Source organism: Hemibagrus wyckioides, linkage group LG23 (genome assembly GCF_019097595.1).
Source record: "Hemibagrus wyckioides isolate EC202008001 linkage group LG23, SWU_Hwy_1.0, whole genome shotgun sequence".
NCBI lineage: Eukaryota > Metazoa > Chordata > Actinopteri > Siluriformes > Bagridae > Hemibagrus > Hemibagrus wyckioides.
In genome coordinates this window covers 19,909,350-19,934,854 of record NC_080732.1, presented here as the reverse complement: position 1 = coordinate 19,934,854, position 25,505 = coordinate 19,909,350, and the positions used below count along the sequence as shown (strand labels likewise).

The 25,505-nt window shown below is 41.3% G+C and overlaps 1 protein-coding gene across 2 annotated transcripts in view; it reads right to left on the bottom strand.

Moving 5' to 3' along the window:
* Positions 1-22,271, bottom strand: part of fli1rs (Fli-1 proto-oncogene, ETS transcription factor-related sequence) — a 48,708-nt gene extending 26,437 nt beyond the window's left edge. Inside the window, exon 1 of one of the 2 annotated variants that reach the window (XM_058376836.1) lies at positions 22,112-22,271. In XM_058376836.1, coding sequence (XP_058232819.1) covers positions 22,112-22,129 — 18 coding nt within the window. In that variant the 5' untranslated portion in view covers positions 22,130-22,271. Of the gene's footprint in view, positions 1-21,743; positions 21,898-22,111 lie in introns of those variants that run through there. The other variant, XM_058376837.1, reaches the window with a different exon arrangement.
* Positions 22,272-25,505: the final 3,234 nt, after the last annotated feature.

Genomic DNA, 25,505 nt, shown 5'->3' with positions numbered 1-25,505 from the left:
GTACACACTGATCTGATCTCAAACTGTACACACTGATCTGATCTCAAACTGTACACACTGATCTGATCTCAAACTGTACACACTGATCTGATCTCAAACTGTACACACTGATCTGATCTCAAACTGTACACACTGATCTGATCTCAAACTGTACACACTGATCTGATCTCAAACTGTACACACTGATCTGATCCCAAACTGTACACACTGATCTGATCCCAAACTGTACACACTGATCTGATCTCAAACTGTACACACTGATCTCATTTAAATAATCCTCATTAATATAATTTTATTATTTATTCTGCTCACACACACACACACTCTCTCTCTCTTTTTCTCTCACTCTTTCTCTCTCTCTCTTTTTCTCTCTGTCTCTCTCTCTCCCTCTCTCTCTCTCTCTCACTGTCTCTCTCCCTCTCTCTCTCTGTCTCTCTCTCTCACTGTCTCTCCCTCTCTCTCTCACTGTCTCTCCCTCTCTCTCTCACTGTCTCTCCCTCTCTCTCTCAGTGTCTCTCCCTCTCTCTCACTGTCTCTCCCTCTCTCTCTCTCTCTCTCTCTCTCTCACTGTCTCTCTCTCTCTCTCTCTCTCTCTCTCTCTCTCTCTCACTGTCTCTCTCTCTCCCTCTCTCTCTCTCGCTCTCTCTCTCCCTCCCTCTCTCTCTCTCTCTCTCCCTCTCTCTCTCTCTCTCTCTCTCTCTCTCTCACTGTCTCTCTCCCTCTCTCTCTCTCTCTCTCTCTCTCTCTCTCTCTCTCTCTCTCACTGTCTCTCTCTCTCCCTCTCTCTCTCTCCCTCTCTCTCTCTCTCTCTCTCTCTCTCTCTCTCTCTCTCTCTCTCTCTCTCTCTCTCTCTCTCTCTCTCTCTCTCTCTCTCTCTCTCTCTCTCTCTCTCTCTCTCTCTCTCTCCCTCTCTCTCTCTCTCTCCCTCTCTCTCTCTCTCTCTCTCTCTCTCTCTCTCTCTCTCTCTCTCTCTCCCTCTCTCTCTCTCTCTCTCTCGCGCACTCTCTCTCTCGCGCTCTCTCTCTCTCTCTCTCTCCCTCTCTCTCTCCCTCCCTCTCTCTCTCTCTCTCTCTCTCTCTCTCTCTCTCACTGTCTCTCTCTCTCCCTCTCTCTCTCCCTCCCTCTCTCTCTCTCTCACTGTCTCTCTCCCTCTCTCTCTCTCTCTCTCTCTCTCTCTCACTGTCTCTCTCTCTCCCTCTCTCTCTCCCTCCCTCTCTCTCTCTCTCACTGTCTCTCCCTCCCTCTCTCTCTCTCTCACTGTCTCTCTCTCTCTCTCTCTCTCTCTCTCTCTCTCACTCTCTCCAGAAGTCATCATTAGTTACACAGAAGAATTTTATTTGTTTCTAATGAAGTTCTTGGTCAGATTTCTTTGTATTGATTTCAAGAGAAAACCCAACACATGCCTGAGGTCTTTGATGATGAAACCCCGTACACAGAGCTGGAGTTTGTTTTAGTGCTTCATCAAAAAAAAAACCCCAAAAAGCTGTATGATCCTCAGTCAGGACTCTAAACCAGATTATAATCTCTTACACTAAACTTCTCTTCACCACGTTAGATACCACATACCATCACATCAACCCGAGGAGAGCTCCTCAATCTCCAAACTATCAAAAATTCACTGTTCTCCTCGGAGAAGTTCTTCATGTAAATCATGAAGTTCAGCAGGCAAACAGATGAAGAGATGAAACTTAAGGAGAAATAAAAGAAATGATCTTGCCCAAGTTTTTCTCCACCGGTTTGTGGAGAAGATCTGTTAGAATCTGATGTGTTGATCCCTGAGAGGAATGGAGTGTGTAGATGGAGTGTGTGTTGTGTGGTGCTCCTCAGATGTGATGATGTTGGGGTGGAGCTTCACACTGACTCACACTCTGAATTTCTCTGCAGTCTGATTACACGCTTATAAAAAAGTGCAACAGGACGATCCATTGCTAAATAGCACTTCCTGTTGTGCTGCACGACTACTGCGACAGCAGACCTTTCTCTACCAGCTTTATAGAGTGTGATCTGAATAAACCAGCACTTCTTCTAAAAAATAAACAGGTAAATAAACTGTTTTTTTAACGAAGGAGTCTCCAGTTCTGTCATGTAGCTAGACAGAAACTCACTAGCTCACAAGCTACCTAGCTGACAAGTGTGAAGTCAGTGTTCTATATAATTTACACACTAAGCTAAACACACACACACACACACACGACAGCCATGCCGCAGGGTTCAGGAGGGGCGGAGTCCTCACATCACCTCTTCAGTCCATGTCCTCGTTATCTTGTTATCTCCATCTCCATCAGGTGCAGTCATTTCCTCTGATAAACAACTCAAAACCCTGACATACAGACATGCAGCAGATCTGTGTGTGTGTGTGTGTGTGTGTGTGTGTGTGTGTGTGTGTGTGTGAAGCTCCAGAGGCTTCAGGTTGACATGTAGAGCAGGCAGAAATCAGGCCAGTGGAGAAGTGAAAGCACGTCCAAAAAAAAAACCCCACACTCTGGTCTGAAAGGTTAGAGAGAAGAACTCGAGTCAGAAAAGTGACTCCTGCCTTTACACACTGCCCTTACACACTGCCTTTACACCCTGCCTTTACACACTGCCTTTACACCCTGCCTTTACACACTGCTCTTACACACTGCCTTTACACACTGCTCTTACACACTGCCTTTACACACTGCTCTTACACACCGCCTTTACACCCTGCCTTTACACCTTGCCTTTACACACTGCCCTTACACACTGCCTTTACACCCTGCCTTTACACCCTGCCTTTACACACTGCTCTTACACCCTGCCTTTACACCTTGCCTTTACACACTGCCCTTACACACTGCCTTTACACACTGCCTTTACACCCTGCCTTTACACACTGCCTTTACACACTGCCTTTACACCTTGCCTTTACACACTGCCCTTACACACTGCCTTTACACACTGCCTTTACACCCTGCCTTTACACACTGCTCTTACACACTGCCTTTACACACTGCCCTTACACACTGCCTTTACACACTGCTCTTACACACCGCCTTTACACCCTGCCTTTACACCTTGCCTTTACACACTGCCCTTACACACTGCCTTTACACACTGCCTTTACACCCTGCCTTTACACACTGCTCTTACACACTGCCTTTACACACTGCCCTTACACACTGCCTTTACACACTGCCCTTACACACTGCCTTTACACACTGCCTTTACACACTGCTCTTACACACTGCCTTTACACACTGCCTTTACACACTGCCCTTACACACTGCCTTTACACACTGCCCTTACACACTGCCTTTACACACTGCCTTTACACACTGCCTTTACACACTGCCCTTACACACTGCCTTTACACACTGCTCTTACACACTGCCTTTACACACTGCCCTTACACACTGCCTTTACACACTGCCCTTACACACTGCCTTTACACACTGCTCTTACACACTGCCTTTACACACTGCCCTTACACACTGCCTTTACACACTGCCTTTACACACTGCTCTTACACACTGCCTTTACACACTGCCTTTACACACTGCCCTTACACACTGCCTTTACACACTGCCTTTACACACTGCTCTTACACACTGCCTTTACACACTGCCCTTACACACTGCCTTTACACACTGCCTTTACACCCTGCCTTTACACACTGCTCTTACACACTGCCTTTACACACTGCCCTTACACACTGCCTTTACACCCTGCCTTTACACACTGCCCTTACACACTGCCTTTACACACTGCCCTTACACACTGCCTTTACACACTGCCCTTACACACTGCCTTTACACACTGCTCTTACACACCGCCTTTACACCCTGCCTTTACACACTGCCCTTACACACTGCCTTTACACCCTGCCTTTACACACTGCCCTTACACACTGCCTTTACACACCGCCATTACACTCTGCCTTTACACACTGCCTTTACACCCTGCCTTTACACCCTGCCTTTACACACTGCCCTTACACCCTGCCTTTACACCCTGCCTTTACACACTGCCCTTACACCCTGCCTTTACACCCTGCCTTTACACACTGCCTTTACACCCTGCCCTTACACCCTGCCTTTACACACTGCCTTTACACCCTGCCTTTACACACTGCCTTTACACCCTGCCTTTACACCCTGCCCTTACACACTGCCTTTAAACCTTGCCTTTACACACTGCCTTTACACCCTGCCTTTACACACTGCCTCCATTCTCAGACACACACAGTCCTAAGAGTCTAACAGTGAGAAAGACAAAAATAATGAAAAGTTATCTCATGTGTCTCATGATGAGGTTTTTACATCACACATTTATTTATCTTCTGTCATTTTCCCCCTTTATGACTGTACAGATGATTCTATTTCTATTTTTACTGTAATTCTATTTTTATTTTATTTGAACTGTATTGTATTTCTATTGTATTTCTTTTTTATTTAAATGTGATTTTTTTATATTGTAATTCTATATTATTGTAATTGTATTTCTATTGTAATTCTTTTTTTATTTTTAATTCCATTTTACTATAATTCTATTTTTGTTTTAATTGTATTTTTGATTTATTAATTATATTTTTATGGTAATTCTATTTTTACTCTGATGTAATCTCTCAGACAGTTGTAAAGCATGTCACTGTAAACTTTATGGTTAGAAATAAAATTAGAATGTATAATGATTTTCTAAGCCAAATTTCTTCTTTTCGGATGCTCTTTAAAATGTCGTCTCTGTCTGTAGAATTATCTCTGGCCTAAATATTTTGGTTTAATGAACTCATATCAGTTTACAACTAATCAATAAAACAGAGAAATTAGTTGAATTCGCTTTTTTGCACTCAGCCACGTTATTAGGAACACACATCTACACATCCAAATCAGCCAATCAGACGGCAGCAGCAGTGAGCGAGTCTGATCACACAGAGTTCACCTTCATACCATCACTAGACTGAGGAGAACATCTCCATCATCTCAAGGACGGGTCAGTATTCCAGAAACTGCTCATCTGCTGGGATTTTCACCCAACATCAGTGTCTTGAGTTTATTCAGAACGCTGTGAAGATCAGGAAACATCCAGAGAGCTTTGGGCAGAAGAAGAGGAAAGAGCTGGCCGATGAGAGAGAGGTGAGAGGTCAGGCAGGGTCAGGCCACTACACTGACTCTGATAAACTCTCCAGTGAGGAGCAAAAAAAACATCTCCACAACACACCCAAGACCATACGCAGGTCTCCTACTCTCAGCTGAGATCATCACTCTGAGACTGCACTGGACACCAGCTGACCCACACTGACCAGAGGAGCAGCAGACACACCACTCTGTCCCTCCGTCTCTGTCTTTCTCTGTCTTTTCCTTTTCTCATTATTTTCTTTTAATCAGTTCTCTCTCTTCCATCTTTCTTTTCTACTCTCCAACTCTTCCAGTTTCTCCTCTCTCACTTTTCTTTCTTTCTTTCTTTCTTTCTCTTTTAGTTTGTCTTTCTTCATCGCTTGTGTGTGTATGTGTGTATGTGTGTGTGTGTGTGTGTGTGTGTGTGTATCTAGACATTATTTTTTAGCTTTATTAATTCATCTCAGTATAATCACATGACTAGGCAGTGTATCACACCTTCATTTTAAATGCCACTTTGACCACACACACACACACACACACACACACACACAAACTCTCTCTCTCTCTCTCTCTGTGATGAACTCTGAGCTCTATAAGCCACTAATGCCACAACCGACTTCCTGTTCGATGAGTTTCATATCAGTGTTGCTGTGAAACCAAACATACAACTACAGAAAACACACAACACACAACCCGCTACACTAAACACACAACACACAACCTGCTACAGAAAACACACAACACACAACCCGCTACAGAAAACACACAACACACAACCCGCTACACTAAACACACAACACACAACCTGCTACAGAAAACACACAACACACAACCCGCTACACTAAACACACAACACACAACCTGCTACAGAAAACACACAACACACAACCTGCTACACTAAACACACAACACACAACCTGCTACAGAAAACACACAACCTGCTACACTAAACACACAACACACAACCTGCTACAGAAAACACACAACACACAACCTGCTACACTAAACACACAACACACAACCTGCTACAGAAAACACACAACACACAACCTGCTACACTAAACACACAACACACAACCTGCTACAGAAAACACACAACACACAACCTGCTACACTAAACACACAACACACAACCTGCTACAGAAAACACACAACCTGCTACACTAAACACACAACACACAACCTGCTACAGAAAACACACAACACACAACCTGCTACACTAAACACACAACACACAACCTGCTACAGAAAACACACAACACACAACCTGCTACACTAAACACACAACACACAACCTGCTACAGAAAACACACAACACACAACCTGCTACACTAAACACACAACACACAACCTGCTACAGTAAACACAACACACACAACCTGCTACACTAAACACACAACCTGTTACACTAAACACACAACCTGCTACACTAAACACACAACCTGCTACAGTAAACACACAACACACAACCTGCTACACTAAACACACAACACACAACCTGCTACACTAAACACACAACACACAACCTGCTACACTAAACACACAACCTGCTACAGAAAACACACAACACACAACCTGCTACACTAAACACACAACACACAACCTGCTACAGAAAACACACAACCTGCTACACTAAACACACAACACACAACCTGCTACAGAAAACACACAACACACAACCTGCTACACTAAACACACAACACACAACCTGCTACAGAAAACACACAACACACAACCTGCTACACTAAACACACAACACACAACCTGCTACAGTAAACACAACACACACAACCTGCTACACTAAACACACAACCTGTTACACTAAACACACAACCTGCTACACTAAACACACAACCTGCTACAGTAAACACAACACACATAACCTGCTACACTAAACACACAACCTGTTACACTAAACACACAACCTGTTACACTAAACACACAACCTGCTACAGTAAACACAACACACACAACTTGCTACACTAAACACACAACCTGCTACAGTAAACACAACACACACAACCTACTACAGTAAACACACAACCTGCTACACTAAACGCACAACCTGCTACAGTAAACACAACACACACAACCTGCTACACTAAACACAACACATACAACCTACTACAGTAAACACACAACCTGCTATACTAAACACACAACCTGCTACAGTAAACACAACACACACAACCTGCTACACTAAACACACAACCTGTTAGACTAAACACACAACCTGCTACACTAAACACACAACCTGCTACACTAAACACAACACACACAACCTGCTACCCTAAACACACAACCTGCTACACTAAACACAACACACACAACTTGCTACACTAAACACACATCCTGCTACAGTAAACGCAACACACACAACCTGCTACACTAAACACACAACCTGCTACACTAAACACAACACACACAACCTGCTACACTAAACACAACACACACAACCTGCTACACTAAACACACAACCTGCTACAGTAAACGCAACACACACAACCTGCTACACTAAACACACAACCTGCTACACTAAACACAACACACACAACCTGCTACACTAAACACACAACCTGCTACAGTAAACACAACACACACAACCTGTTACACTAAACACACAACCTGCTACAGTAAACACAACACACACAACCTGCTACACTAAACACACAACCTGCTACAGTAAACACACAACCTGCTACACTAAACACACAACCTGCTACACAACACACAACCTGCTACACTAAACACACAACCTGCTACAGTAAACACAACACACACAACCTGTTACACTAAACACACAACCTGCTACAGTAAACACACAACACACAACCTGCTACACTAAACACACAACCTGCTACAGTAAACGCAACACACACAACCTGCTACACTAAACACACAACCTGCTACACTAAACACAACACACACAACCTGCTACACTAAACACAACACACACAACCTGCTACACTAAACACACAACCTGCTACAGTAAACGCAACACACAACCTGCTACACTAAACACACAACCTGCTACACTAAACACAACACACACAACCTGCTACACTAAACACACAACCTGCTACAGTAAACACAACACACACAACCTGTTACACTAAACACACAACCTGCTACAGTAAACACAACACACACAACCTGCTACACTAAACACACAACCTGCTACAGTAAACACACAACCTGCTACACTAAACACACAACCTGCTACACAACACACAACCTGCTACACTAAACACACAACCTGCTACAGTAAACACAACACACACAACCTGTTACACTAAACACACAACCTGCTACAGTAAACACACAACACACAACCTGCTACACTAAACACACAACCTGCTACAGTAAACACAACACACACAACCTGCTACACTAAACACAACCTGCTACAGTAAACACACAACCTGCTACAGTAAACACACAGCCTGCTACACTAAACACACAACCTGCTACACAACACACAACCTGCTACACTAAACACACAACCTGTTACACTAAACACACAACCTGCTACACTAAACACACAACCTGCTACAGTAAACACAACACACACAACCTGTTACAGTAAACACACAACACACAACCTGCTACACTAAACACACAACCTGCTACAGTAAACACAACACACACAACCTGCTACAGTAAACACAACACACAACCTGCTACAGTAAACACACAACCTGCTACACTAAACACACAACCTGCTACACAACACAAAACCTGCTACACAACACACAACCTGCTACACTAAACACACAACCTGCTACACTAAACGCACAACCTGCTACACAAAACACACAACCTGCTACAGTAAACACAACACACACAACCTGCTATACTAAACACACAACCTGCCACAGTAAACACAACACACACAACCTGCTACAGTAAACACACAACCTGCTACACTAAACACAACACACACAACCTGCTACACTAAACACACAACCTGCTACAGTAAACACAACACACACAACCTGTTACACTAAACACACAACCTGCTACAGTACACACACAACACACAACCTGCTACACTAAACACACAACCTGCTACAGTAAACACAACACACACAACCTGCTACACTAAACACAACACACAACCTGCTACAGTAAACACACAACCTGCTACACTAAACACACAACCTGCTACACAACACACAACCTGCTACACAACACACAACCTGCTACAGTAAACACAACACACACAACCTGCTACAGTAAACACACAACCTGCTACAGTAAACACAACACACACAACCTGCTACACTAAACACACAACCTGCTAAACTAAACACACAACCTGCTACACCAAACACAACACACACAACCTGCTACACTAAACACAACACACACAACCTGCTACACTAAACACACAACCTGCTACAGTAAACACAACACATACAACCTGCTACACTAAACACACAACCTGCTACAGTAAACACAATACACACAACCTGCTACAGTAAACACACAACCTGCTACAGTAAACACACAACCTGCTACACTAAACACACAAACTGCTAAAGTAAACACACACAACCTGCTACAGTAAACACACAACCTGCTACAGTAAACACAACACACACAATCTGCTACACTAAACACACAACCTGCTACAGTAAACACACAACCTGCTACACTAAACACAACACACACAACCTGCTACAGTAAACACACAACCTGCTACAGTAAACACACAACCTGCTACACTAAACACAACACACACAACCTGCTACAGTAAACACACAACCTGCTACACTAAACACAACACACACAACCTGCTACACTAAACACACAACCTGCTACAGTAAACACACAACCTGCTACACTAAACACAACACACACAACCTGCTACACTAAACACACAACCTGCTACAGTAAACACAACACACACAACCTGCTACACTAAACACAACACACACAACCTGTTACAGTAAACACACAACCTGCTACACTAAACACAACACACACAACCTGCTACAGTAAACACACAACCTGCTACAGTAAACACACAACCTGCTACACTAAACACAACACACACAACCTGCTACAGTAAACACACAACCTGCTACAGTAAACACACAACCTGCTACACTAAACACAACACACACAACCTGCTACACTAAACACACAACCTGCTACACTAAACACAACACACACAACCTGCTAGACTAAACACACAATCTGCTACAGTAAACACACAACCTGCTACACTAAACACAACACACACAACCTGCTACACTAAACACACAACCTGTTACACTAAACACACAACCTGTTACACTAAACACACAACCTGCTACAGTAAACACACAACCTGCTACACTAAACACAACACACACAACCTGTTACACTAAACACACAACCTGCTACAGTAAACACACAACCTGCTACAGTAAACACAACACACACAACCTGTTACACTAAACACACAACCTGCTACACTAAACACAACACACACAACCTGCTACAGTAAACACACAACCTGCTACAGTAAACACACAACCTGCTACACTAAACACAACACACACAACCTGCTACAGTAAACACACAACCTGCTACAGTAAACACAACACACACAACCTGCTACACTAAACACACAACCTGCTACAGTAAACACAACACACACAACCTGCTACACTAAACACACAACCTGCTACAGTAAACACAACACACACAACCTGCTACAGTAAACACACAAACTGCTACACTAAACACACAACCTGCTACACTAAACACAACACACACAACCTGTTACACTAAACACACAACCTGCTACACTAAACACACAACCTGCTACAGTAAACACACAACCTGCTACACTAAACACAACACACACAACCTGCTACACTAAACACACAACCTGCTACAGTAAACACAACACACACAACCTGCTACAGTAAACACACAAACTGCTACAGTAAACACACAACCTGCTACACTAAACACAACACACACAACCTGTTACACTAAACACACAACCTGCTACACTAAACACAACACACACAACCTGTTACACTAAACACACAACCTGCTACACTAAACACACAACCTGCTACAGTAAACACACAACCTGCTACACTAAACACAACACACACAACCTGCTACACTAAACACACAACCTGCTACAGTAAACACACAACCTGCTACACTAAACACAACACACACAACCTGCTACACTAAACACACAACCTGCTACAGTAAACACACAACCTGCTACACTAAACACAACACACACAACCTGCTACACTAAACACACAACCTGCTACAGTAAACACACAACCTGCTACACTAAACACAACACACACAACCTGCTACACTAAACACACAACCTGCTACACTAAACACAACACACACAACCTGTTACACTAAACACACAACCTGTTACACTAAACACACAACCTGCTACAGTAAACACACAACCTGCTACACTAAACACAACACACACAACCTGTTACACTAAACACAACACACACAACCTGCTACACTAAACACAACACACACAACCTGTTACACTAAACACACAACCTGCTACACTAAACACAACACACACAACCTGTTACACTAAACACACAACCTGCTACAGTAAACACACAACCTGCTACACTAAACACAACACACACAACCTGTTACACTAAACACACAACCTGCTACACTAAACACACAACCTGCTACACTAAACACAACACACACAACCTGTTACACTAAACACACAACCTGCTACACTAAACACAACACACACAACCTGTTACACTAAACACACAACCTGTTACACTAAACACACAACCTGCTACAGTAAACACACAACCTGCTACACTAAACACAACACACACAACCTGTTACACTAAACACACAACCTGTTACAGTAAACACACAACCCGCTACACTAAACACACAACCTGCTACACTAAACACAACACACACAACCTGCTACAGTAAACACACAACCTGCTACAGTAAACACAACACACACAACCTGCTACACTAAACACACAACCTGCTACAGTAAACACAACACACACAACCTGCTACACTAAACACACAACCTGCTACACTAAACACAACACACACAACCTGCTACACTAAACACAACACACACAACCTGCTACACTAAACACAACACACACAACCTGCTACAGTAAACACAACACACACAACCTGCTACACTAAACACAACACACACAACCTGCTACACTAAACACAACACACACAACCTGCTACAGTAAACACAACACACACAACCTGCTACACTAAACTCAACACACACAACCTGCTACACTAAACACACAACCTGCTACAGTAAACACAACACACACAACCTGCTACACTAAACACAACACACACAACCTGCTACACTAAACACACAACCTGCTACAGTAAACACAACACACAGAACCTGCTACACTAAACACACAACCTGCTACACTAAACACAACACACACAACCTGCTACAGTAAACACAACACACACAACCTGCTACACTAAACACACAACCTGCTACAGTAAACACAACACACACAACCTGCTACACTAAACACAACACACACAACCTGCTACACTAAACACACAACCTGCTACAGTAAACACAACACACACAACCTGCTACACTAAACACACAACCTGCTACAGTAAACACAACACACACAACCTGCTACACTAAACACAACACACACAACCTGCTACAGTAAACACAACACACACAACCTGCTACACTAAACTCAACACACACAACCTGCTACACTAAACACACAACCTGCTACAGTAAACACAACACACACAACCTGCTACACTAAACACAACACACACAACCTGCTACACTAAACACACAACCTGCTACAGTAAACACAACACACACAACCTGCTACACTAAACACACAACCTGCTACACTAAACACAACACACACAACCTGCTACAGTAAACACAACACACACAACCTGCTACACTAAACACACAACCTGCTACAGTAAACACAACACACACAACCTGCTACAGTAAACACACAACCTGCTACACTAAACACAACACACACAACCTGCTACACTAAACACACAACCTGCTACAGTAAACACAACACACACAACCTGCTACACTAAACACACAACCTGCTACAGTAAACACAACACACACAACCTGCTACACTAAACACAACACACACAACCTGCTACAGTAAACACAACACACACAACCTGCTACACTAAACACAACACACACAACCTGCTACAGTAAACACACAACCTGCTACACTAAACACAACACACACAACCTGCTACACTAAACACACAACCTGCTACAGTAAACACAACACACACAACCTGCTACAGTAAACACAACACACACAACCTGCTACACTAAACACAACACACACAACCTGCTACAGTAAACACAACACACACAACCTGCTACACTAAACACACAACCTGTTACAGTAAACACACAACCTCCTACACTAAACACACAACCTGCTACACTAAACACAACACACACAACCTGTTACACTAAACACACAACCTGCTACACTAAACACAACACACACAACCTGTTACACTAAACACACAACCTGCTACACTAAACACAACACACACAACCTGTTACACTAAACACACAACCTGCTACACTAAACACACAACCTGCTACAGTAAACACACAACCTGCTACACTAAACACAACACACACAACCTGTTACACTAAACACACAACCTGCTACACTAAACACACAACCTGCTACACTAAACACAACACACACAACCTGTTACACTAAACACACAACCTGCTACACTAAACACAACACACACAACCTGTTACACTAAACACACAACCTGTTACACTAAACACACAACCTGCTACAGTAAACACACAACCTGCTACACTAAACACAACACACACAACCTGTTACACTAAACACACAACCTGTTACAGTAAACACACAACCCGCTACACTAAACACACAACCTGCTACACTAAACACAACACACACAACCTGTTACACTAAACACACAACCTGCTACACTAAACACAACACACACAACCTGTTACACTAAACACACAACCTGCTACACTAAACACAACACACACAACCTGTTACACTAAACACACAACCTGCTACACTAAACACACAACCTGCTACAGTAAACACACAACCTGCTACACTAAACACAACACACACAACCTGTTACACTAAACACACAACCTGCTACACTAAACACACAACCTGCTACAGTAAACACACAACCTGCTACACTAAACACAACACACACAACCTGTTACACTAAACACACAACCTGCTACACTAAACACAACACACACAACCTGTTACACTAAACACACAACCTGCTACACTAAACACAACACACACAACCTGTTACACTAAACACACAACCTGCTACACTAAACACAACACACACAACCTGTTACACTAAACACACAACCTGTTACACTAAACACACAACCTGCTACAGTAAACACACAACCTGCTACACTAAACACAACACACACAACCTGTTACACTAAACACACAACCTGTTACAGTAAACACACAACCCGCTACACTAAACACACAACCTGCTACACTAAACACAACACACACAACCTGCTACAGTAAACACACAACCTGCTACAGTAAACACAACACACACAACCTGCTACACTAAACACACAACCTGCTACAGTAAACACAACACACACAACCTGCTACACTAAACACACAACCTGCTACAGTAAACACACAAACTGCTACACTAAACACACAACCTGCTACACTAAACACAACACACACAACCTGCTACACTAATCACAACACACACAACCTGCTACAGTAAACACACAACCTGCTACAGTAAACACAACACACACAACCTGCTACACTAAACACAACACACACAACCTGCTACAGTAAACACAACACACACAACCTGCTACACTAAACACAACACACACAACCTGCTACAGTAAACACAACACACACAACCTGCTACACTAAACACAACACACACAACCTGCTACACTAAACACACAACCTGCTACACTAAACACAACACACACAACCTGCTACACTAAACACACAACCTGCTACAGTAAACACAACACACACAACCTGCTACAGTAAACACAACACACACAACCTGCTACACTAAACACAACACACACAACCTGCTACAGTAAACACAACACACACAACCTGCTACACTAAACACAACACACACAACCTGCTACAGTTAAAAAAACCCAAACACACACAATCTGCTACACTAAACACAACACACACAACCTGCTACACTACACACACAACCTGCTACAGTAAACACAACACACACAACCTGCTACAGTAAACACAACACACACAACCTGCTACACTAAACACAACACACACAACCTGCTACACTAAACACACAACCTGCTACAGTAAACACACAACCTGCTACACTAAACACAACACACACAACCTGCTACACTAAACACAACACACACAACCTGCTACACTAAACACACAACCTGCTACAGTAAACACAACACACACAACCTGCTACACTAAACACAACACACACAACCTGCTACACTAAACACACAACCTGCTACAGTAAACACAACACACACAACCTGCTACAGTAAACACAACACACACAACCTGCTACAGTAAACACAACACACACAACCTGCTACACTAAACACACAACCTGCTACAGTAAACACAACACACACAACCTGCTACAGTAAACACAACACACACAACCTGCTACACTAAACACAACACACACAACCTGCTACAGTAAACACACAACCTGCTACACTAAACACAACACACACAACCTGCTACACTAAACACACAACCTGCTACAGTAAACACAACACACACAACCTGCTACAGTAAACACAACACACACAACCTGCTACACTAAACACAACACACACAACCTGCTACAGTAAACACAACACACACAACCTGCTACACTAAACACAACACACACAACCTGCTACACTAAACACAACACACACAACCTGCTACACTAAACACAACACACACAACCTGCTACACTACACACACAACCTGCTACAGTAAACACAACACACACAACCTGCTACAGTAAACACAACACACACAACCTGCTACACTAAACACAACACACACAACCTGCTACACTAAACACACAACCTGCTACACTAAACACACAACCTGCTACACTAAACACTAAACACACAACCTGCTACACTAAACACACAACCTGCTACACTAAACACACAACCTGCTACACTAAACACAACACACACAACCTGCTACACTAAACACACAACCTGCTACACTAAACACACAACCTGCTACAGTAAACACACAACCTGCTACAGTAAACACAACACACACAACCTGCTACACTAAACACAACACACACAACCTGCTACACTAAACACAACACACACAACCTGCTACACTAAACACAACACACACAACCTGCTACACTAAACACACAACCTGCTACAGTAAACACACACAACCTGCTACACTAAACACAACACACACAACCTGCTACACTAAACACACAACCTGCTACACTAAACACACAACCTGCTACAGTAAACACACAACCTGCTACACTAAACACAACACACACAACCTGCTACACTAAACACAACACACACAACCTGCTACACTAAACACAACACACACAATCTGCTACACTAAACACAACACACACAACCTGCTACACTAAACACAACACACACAACCTGCTACACTAAACACACAACCTGCTACAGTAAACACAACACACACAACCTGCTACACTAAACACAACACACACAACCTGCTACAGTAAACACAACACACACAACCTGCTACACTAAACACAACACACACAACCTGCTACACTAAACACAACACACACAACCTGCTACAGTAAACACAACACACACAACCTGCTACACTAAACACAACACACACAACCTGCTACAGTAAACACAACACACACAACCTGCTACACTAAACACAACACACACAACCTGCTACACTAAACACACAACCTGCTACAGTAAACACAACACACACAACCTGCTACAGTAAACACAACACACACAACCTGCTACACTAAACACACAACCTGCTACAGTAAACACAACACACACAACCTGCTACACTAAACACAACACACACAACCTGCTACACTAAACACACAACCTGCTACACTAAACACTAAACACACAACCTGCTACACTAAACACAACACACACAACCTGCTACACTAAACACACAACCTGCTACACTAAACACACAACCTGCTACAGTAAACACACAACCTGCTACACTAAACACAACACACACAACCTGCTACACTAAACACAACACACACAACCTGCTACACTAAACACAACACACACAACCTGCTACACTAAACACAACACACACAACCTGCTACACTAAACACACAACCTGCTACAGTAAACACACACAACCTGCTACACTAAACACAACACACACAACCTGCTACACTAAACACACAACCTGCTACACTAAACACACAACCTGCTACAGTAAACACACAACCTGCTACACTAAACACAACACACACAACCTGCTACACTAAACACAACACACACAACCTGCTACACTAAACACAACACACACAATCTGCTACACTAAACACAACACACACAACCTGCTACACTAAACACAACACACACAACCTGCTACACTAAACACACAACCTGCTACAGTAAACACAACACACACAACCTGCTACACTAAACACAACACACACAACCTGCTACAGTAAACACAACACACACAACCTGCTACACTAAACACAACACACACAACCTGCTACACTAAACACAACACACACAACCTGCTACAGTAAACACAACACACACAACCTGCTACACTAAACACAACACACACAACCTGCTACAGTAAACACAACACACACAACCTGCTACACTAAACACAACACACACAACCTGCTACACTAAACACACAACCTGCTACAGTAAACACAACACACACAACCTGCTACAGTAAACACAACACACACAACCTGCTACACTAAACACAACACACACAACCTGCTACACTAAACACACAACCTGCTACACTAAACACACAACCTGCTACAGTAAACACACAACCTGCTACACTAAACACAACACACACAACCTGCTACAGTAAACACAACACACACAACCTGCTACAGTAAACACAACACACACAACCTGCTACACTAAACACAACACACACAACCTGCTACAGTAAACACAACACACACAACCTGCTACACTAAACACAACACACACAACCTGCTACACTAAACACACAACCTGCTACAGAAAAAACACAACAGTGTGTGTAACTTGTATGAAAACGGCAGTAAGTGAAGGATGAAGGTGAGAAAAAAAGGGGCGTGGCCAAAATTTGTCTCTTCATTACGGCTTAAATTCCTTCACACAGTCAAGTTTTTTTTCTTCAACGTGAACTACAGCATTTCATCTTCTAATGAAACTTAATTTTAAGAAACCCAGAGCTCTGAATCACACACACACACACACACACTTGTTTTTGGTCAGTTTTTGTTAATAAGAATTGTGTTTAGTTTTGAGTTTAAAATATTTAATCAGTAAGAATTCAGACATTCTGTCTTTCACTTCATCCACAAATGCTAGCCATGCTAATCATGAAGAGTCGTGCTAGTCTGAGAGTCACCAATTAGCATCATGCAAAAGATGTTAAAATGGTCATTTATTTATTTTCATTTTATTTTTTAAATCAAATCCTGTAATTAAATTATTTTGGCAAAAAGTGATAAAAATGCAAGTGAACGTTAATAACGCTTCTTTACTCTTTATTTACACTGACCAGTCTCTGACCGATTCTCTGACTCCGCCCCTAACCGAGTCAAAACACTGAACACGTCACGCCTCTCTTTCCTTTTTACTTTGAACAGAACAAGAAAGAAAAAAGAAAAAGCGCTTCACTTTCAAAAAATAAATAAATAAATAACATAAACAAATGATAATAATAATAATAATAATAATAATAATAATAATAACAACAACAAAAAAGAGCGAAATGTGCGTGACTATTTCCGGTCAGTGTAACAGTAACAGTTTGTGTTTCGTTTTCGCATTTTTAGGCGTTAAAAATAGCTTAATATATAACTTAATAAATAATAAATAAACTTAATAAATATCTGAACACCTGGCCTAGCGGTCATTCACTCGAATTAAATAATCTGACATTACATTATGAAATATAAATCTATTTTATTCAATAAACGCACCGATTTTAGCTGAACTACACAAAAATATCAAATAGATTGTTCTGTTACAAATATTAAATATAAAAAATAATGAAATATAACGAATTATTTTCATTAAAAATAAATAAAACCAAAAATACATTTCGTTCATTTTCAGTCCGTTCATGAAATAAAAAAAACTGAAATATATTTTATTTAAAAAATGATCATTTTATAAACAGTTTTTTGGTCATAAATCGAAATTGTGTTAATTTTATTTTAATCCTGATGTAGTTTTATTTTTGAGAGAGAATGTTTTTGTGGGTAAGAAGAACTCAACATGGAGGACATCTTCATCATCTCTACTAACCTGGAAGATCAAATTCATCCAAAATCATTCAATTCGTTTTATAGAGAACAACAACAACAACAACAACAAATAATAATAATAATAATAATAATAATAATCTCATTCATCTGCAGAAATGTTACTGCATCAGTAGAAGAAGAAGAGCAGAATATAAACAAACATTTTAGGAACATTCTTCTGTTTCTTAAAAACACATTTTAGAAGTTTTTTAAAAAAAAATAATTCTGGAAACTAATGACTATTAAGGTCACTGCTGTAAGATTTTATTTTCTGACGTGATTTTGAACGAGGGGGTGTTAAAATGTGCATTAACATAAAATACAGAACAAGGTCGGAGAGGTTTGGGGATGAATGTACTGAGAGAGAGAGCGAGAGAGAGAGAGAGAGAGAGAGAAAGCAGAAGTTGAGCCACTGCTGATTTTGCAAACAGACAAGCAGCTGCGCTGCAAAAAAAACAACTGCAACCTTGCGGTTTCACAAGTTTTAATCATTCTCATCAACAGCAGTACGAGTGTGTGACAGTGTGAGAGAGTGCGTAAGAGTGTGTTTGTGCAGCAGATGAATGCACTTTGCCACTAAAAAATTGGGTACCAAAATGGTGAACAATAAACTGGCACCACAAAAAGTTTCTTTTTTTTTTTTTTTTTTACAGTCGCTGTTTGTCGGATCTGTGTGTTTTCTTTCTCTCGGGTGTGCAGGAGCGGAAGTGTGTGCAGTGTGTGCGGAAAGTGTGAGCTCTGAGGCAGGAAGTGTGTTGAGCTGAGATAAGGCCACCTGCATGACTGCTCATTCCTTAAAAAACGGGAAAAATAAAGAAAAAGGGAAAAGAAAAAATGGAATCATGTCTGTGTGTGTGTGTGTGTGTGTGTGTGTGTGTGATTTCATTTCATTAGAAAATCCATGAAGCTGTGAATGTAATTGACATCATTTCATCTGCAGAGTGTCACACAGAGCTGCACGCATCACTCCCCTGATTTATCCTAAGCCTGCAGCACTATTTCCAGCTCCTCTTTTGTGCGTTTGCGTAAAAATAAAAGATTATTTCAGAACCTCGGTCCTCCGCCTCAGCGCTCACGAGCTGCACGACTTTTTTTTTGTTTTAGACATTTTTAAAAGATAAAAATAAATTCCTTCAAATCACTTTACACTCGCCTGATATTTCTGAAAGCTACACTACTTCCATCAGCTCTAACATTTTTTCATATTTTCAGCCATTTCTGGATTTAATTCGCGTGTTATTAGTTTATTTATTATTTATTACACAACAAAACATTTAATAATTATTAGGTGTTAATGAATGTGTTTAGTGTCTACATGTATATATTAATCGAGAGGATTTTAAACACACACAAAAGCGCGAGCTTTACAGCCACATGCTTCAAAAAGTTCCTCCAGTTACACAATAAAAAGTCCTGAATGAACTCTCCACACTTCAGAACACGCTTCATGACGGTCTCACATTAGCATTCCTGTGCTAACGCAGAAACCATGGCCGTTATTTCAACACTGATGGATTTCAAAAGCCAGATCCATGCGCTAGCTGTAAAAAAAATCTATACTAATAAGAGAAGATTCAGAGCTACGCGACAAATCAACATTTTCACTGCAGGAAGTAATAAGCACATGAACACGGCATTTGTGTGCACGCGCCAATCCGCCGCCGTGTGTGTAAGATGTCATTAAACACTCGAGGTGTCAATTAAACGTCTTATCCCACGCATCTGTGTCCTCTGCTCACGATACAGGACAATAAATAAATCAGAACAGATCAGATATCAATAAGAAGTCTGATTTTATGGCCAGTGAGTGAGTGAGTCCGGAATGCGCGTGCTTATGGCGCGCGACACCTGCTCCAACTTCACGCAGCTTTCCCTCCACTTTCCTCCATCACCATTATTACTGGTATTCTAATGAGTATTAATAATATTAATATCGTGCATCAGCACCAGCGCGCGCGCTTCTGGATTCACCGGGAGCGCGTGTAGTGGTGAACATGCATGGAACAGAGGATGAGCGAAAAAAAGGACAATAAAATGAAACACAGCAAAGGCGTGAGTTACCGTTTGCGGCGCTCTCCGGTCTCCATTCCGTGGTGTGTGCGTGTGTGTGTGTGTGTGTGTGTGTGTGTGTGTGAGAGAGAGAGAGAGAGAGAGAGAGAGAGAGAGAGTTTTTTATTCTGAGTGTAAAACTTGTAGCGGTTTCTTGTTGTTATTAAAGAGGCGACATTCAACCACGAACGGGAAGGAAGAGGAAATTTTATACGAGAAGGAAAAGAGCTGCATCACACACCGCCTCGTTGAAAAGAGAGAGAGACAGAGAGAGAGAGAGAGAGAGAGAGAGAGAGTGGGTGCGCACACACACACACAACACACACACAAACACACACATGCACTGTCCAAAATATCCAAAATATCCAAAAACTACTGACCTTAATAGTGCAGTCCATTCCGGGTGTGTGTGAGGTTCATGGAGAGAGTTACAGAGTTTTGCGCATTTGGAGGTGTTTAAGCTGCACTGCTGCGCGCGCGCTTTCGCTCATTTACAGGCTGCTGCTGCTGCTGCTGCTAATTTTTTCACATAGAGACCATAAACCGGATGGCAGAGGGTTTGGTTTTTTTTTCTTTGAGCTCTGCTTTCTAAATTGGGAAGTGAAGTCACACACACACACACACACACACGAAGAAGAAGAAAAAGCACACAGCTCTACAGTCTTACTGCTGAACTGTTTTCTCAAAACTAAACACCAAACTGATCAAAAACAAAACAAGTTATTTGTGTGTGTGTGTGTGTGTGTGTGTGTGCGGTCATTTTCTTTTCAGTTTACTTAATTCGCCATAGAATGATTCAGTAATAATAATAATAATAATAATAATAATAATAATAATAATAATAATAAAACACGTGGATGTTATTTAAACACCGGTTTGATTAAAACAACTGAACTGGTTTTTTTGTAATGTACAATAAATGAATGAATAAATAAATAAATAAATAAATAAATAAATAACGGCGTATAATAATATAACCATATAAATAAAAAAAATAGAAATCGTACTAATTAACATAAAAAGATGTACTGTTATGATGTAAAACATCTTTTTTTCAGCTTTAGGGAGAAAAGGGAGCTGGAGCTGGTAGCATCACGGGCACGTGCGTGTGTTTCACCTGAGAGGAGGAGGATGGTCATCACTGGTCATTATCCTCATACTATTAAATGATCCCTACATTATTTTCGAAAGATTCTTTATTTATTTATTTTATTATTTTGGGACCCTAAAGGCCTGTGTGTTAAATATTATATTCTTATTTTATATTATATGTTGTTATGTTACATTATCCAGATGATTGTGTGTCCAGAATGATTCAAAACGAACCCAAATCATTTAACTCACACACACAGGGATGTGTTTATTAACCAAAATCTTTTCAGTTTGTTTATTTATTTTATTTTATTATTTATTTCCCCCGGTTCTGTGTTTATCCGATTACGTGTAGAGTCATAATGAAATAATGAATTTGTTTTGTAAAAGTTATTACTTTTACTGAGGAAGTGTAAACGCTTGTTTTTGTGAAAGCGATACACAATCGTGCAAATAAAAAAACCCAAGTGTTTAGTTCAGTCTTCATACATTCCGCTATTTTGATATTTTCATGATGAAGGGATTAAAGATGTTAAAACCCGAACTGAACTTCATCCACGTGGAGAAAATTCGTGAAAGTTTTTTTTGTGATGAATTTCAGAGCGGAAGTTCGACAGTGCACGTGCCAACGCAGCTGAGGTCAGGGCGGCGGAGTGGGTTCACGAGATCGTGTCTGGAATCAGAGTTTTTGTTTGGGTTTATTCCGCTGGTTTAAGTCATTAAATCGCCTTTTCCTTCCGCCTTAATGAGCAGCGGTGACGTCATGGGTATTAGTATCCAATAATAAACTTGATTTGTGACGAGTGGGCGTGTACCGTATCCGCCAAAAAAACTGGGAGGTTAATTAATAACAAATGTCTTTGGTTTTATTAGTTTGTTAATACAGATAATAGCCACGTGACCAAAATCACACTGTTACGTCCAATGTTGGGTAGTGTGTGTGTGTATGTGAGTAGTGTAGTGTGTGTGTTGTGTGTTGTGTAGTGTGTGTGTGTATGTGTGTTGTGTAGTGTGTGTGTATGTGTGTTGTGTAGTGTGTGTGTGTTGTGTAGTGTGTGTATGTGTCAAATTCAAACCAGAGAACCAATCAGAATCATCAGAATAGCACCACTTTAACAAACTCGAACAACAAATTAATATTTATTCAACATATACTAGTTTTTTTAAAGAAAATATTCAGATTCTATTTGTAATCTTTAACATTTTCATAAGTAACTGTAATTTTAATTACATATTTTTCTAAGTAACTGTAACGAGTTACTGTTACATTTATTTTGTAATTAAGTTACGTAACGCCGTTACATGTAACTAGTTACTCCCCAACACTGGTTACGTCATACTACACACTACACAAATACTCACACTTAGAGCTAATCTTTTACATTTCACTAAAACAACAACAACAACAACAACAATGACTGACAATGACTATAAGAACAACAGGAAAGGATAAAAAATATCTACCTGAACCTGCATTAGCACCAAAAATTCACTGCAGAAACAATTAAAAACTCCAGAATTTATAACATAAAAGACTGGAGTTAAGCAGGAGGAGACTTCCCATACTTCCTGTTTGAACTTTATCCTGTGAGTTAGTCTCTGTGTTTTTTAAATTTGTATTTCAGCTATATTTTGGCCTAATTAACTAAATCAGCATCATTAAAGCTCAGAAAACTATAAACTAATTTCGAGTACTAATTTCAGCCACATGAGCTGGGGTCTGACGTCTGGGTAAGTTTATTATCAGAGCAAAGTAATGCAGTGGAAATGATTTATACAGCCGAGGAAATTCCCAATTAAAACACACACATGATCCAAGACTCCTTCCTCCATGTCAAAGCACATCAATGGAGAATTATCTGGATGTGTGTGTGTGTGTGTCTGTCTGTCTGTGTGTGTGTGTGTGTGTGTGATGTGGTGAAGGAGTCTCCAGTGTCAGTGCTGTGTATCAGTGTGTGTGTGTGTGTGTGATGTGGTGAAGGAGTCTCCTGTGTCAGTGCTGTGTATCAGTGTGTGTGTGTGTTTATGTGTGTGTGATGTGGTGAAGGAGTCTCCACTGTCAGTGCTGTGTATCAGTGTGTGTGTGTGTGTGTTTATGTGTGTGTGATGTGGTGAAGGAGTCTCCACTGTCAGTGCTGTGTATCAGTGTGTGTGTGTGTTTATGTGTGTGTGATGTGGTGAAGGAGTCTCCACTGTCAGTGCTGTGTATCAGTGTGTGTGTGTGTGTGTTTATGTGTGTGTGATGTGGTGAAGGAGTCTCCACTGTCAGTGCTGTGTATCAGTGTGTGTGTGTCAGTGTGTGCAGTGTAAACAGAGGAGTTTACACTGCTTTATGGCTCTCAGTAATATGAGCAGCTGAGATTATTCTCTCTTATTAACCTGAAGGCTGCTGAAGGAAACAGTGTTTAAAGCTGACAGAACGGAAGTGACGACAGGAACTCACTTCTTCAGTAGATGTTCACTGATTGTAGCTCTAAATATATATATATAAACACACAAAAAACACTGATTGTTGCTCTAAGCCTTCACTCCAAACACCAGACATTGTGTTGTGATATGAGAGGAATTAAACACTTGTGTGTGTGTGTGTGTGTGTGTGTGTGTGTGTGTGTGCTGTGAGATGTTTATAGAAATGTTTTATTTCGTATTAATTTAGCTAACTGTAAATAATCCTTCCACCAG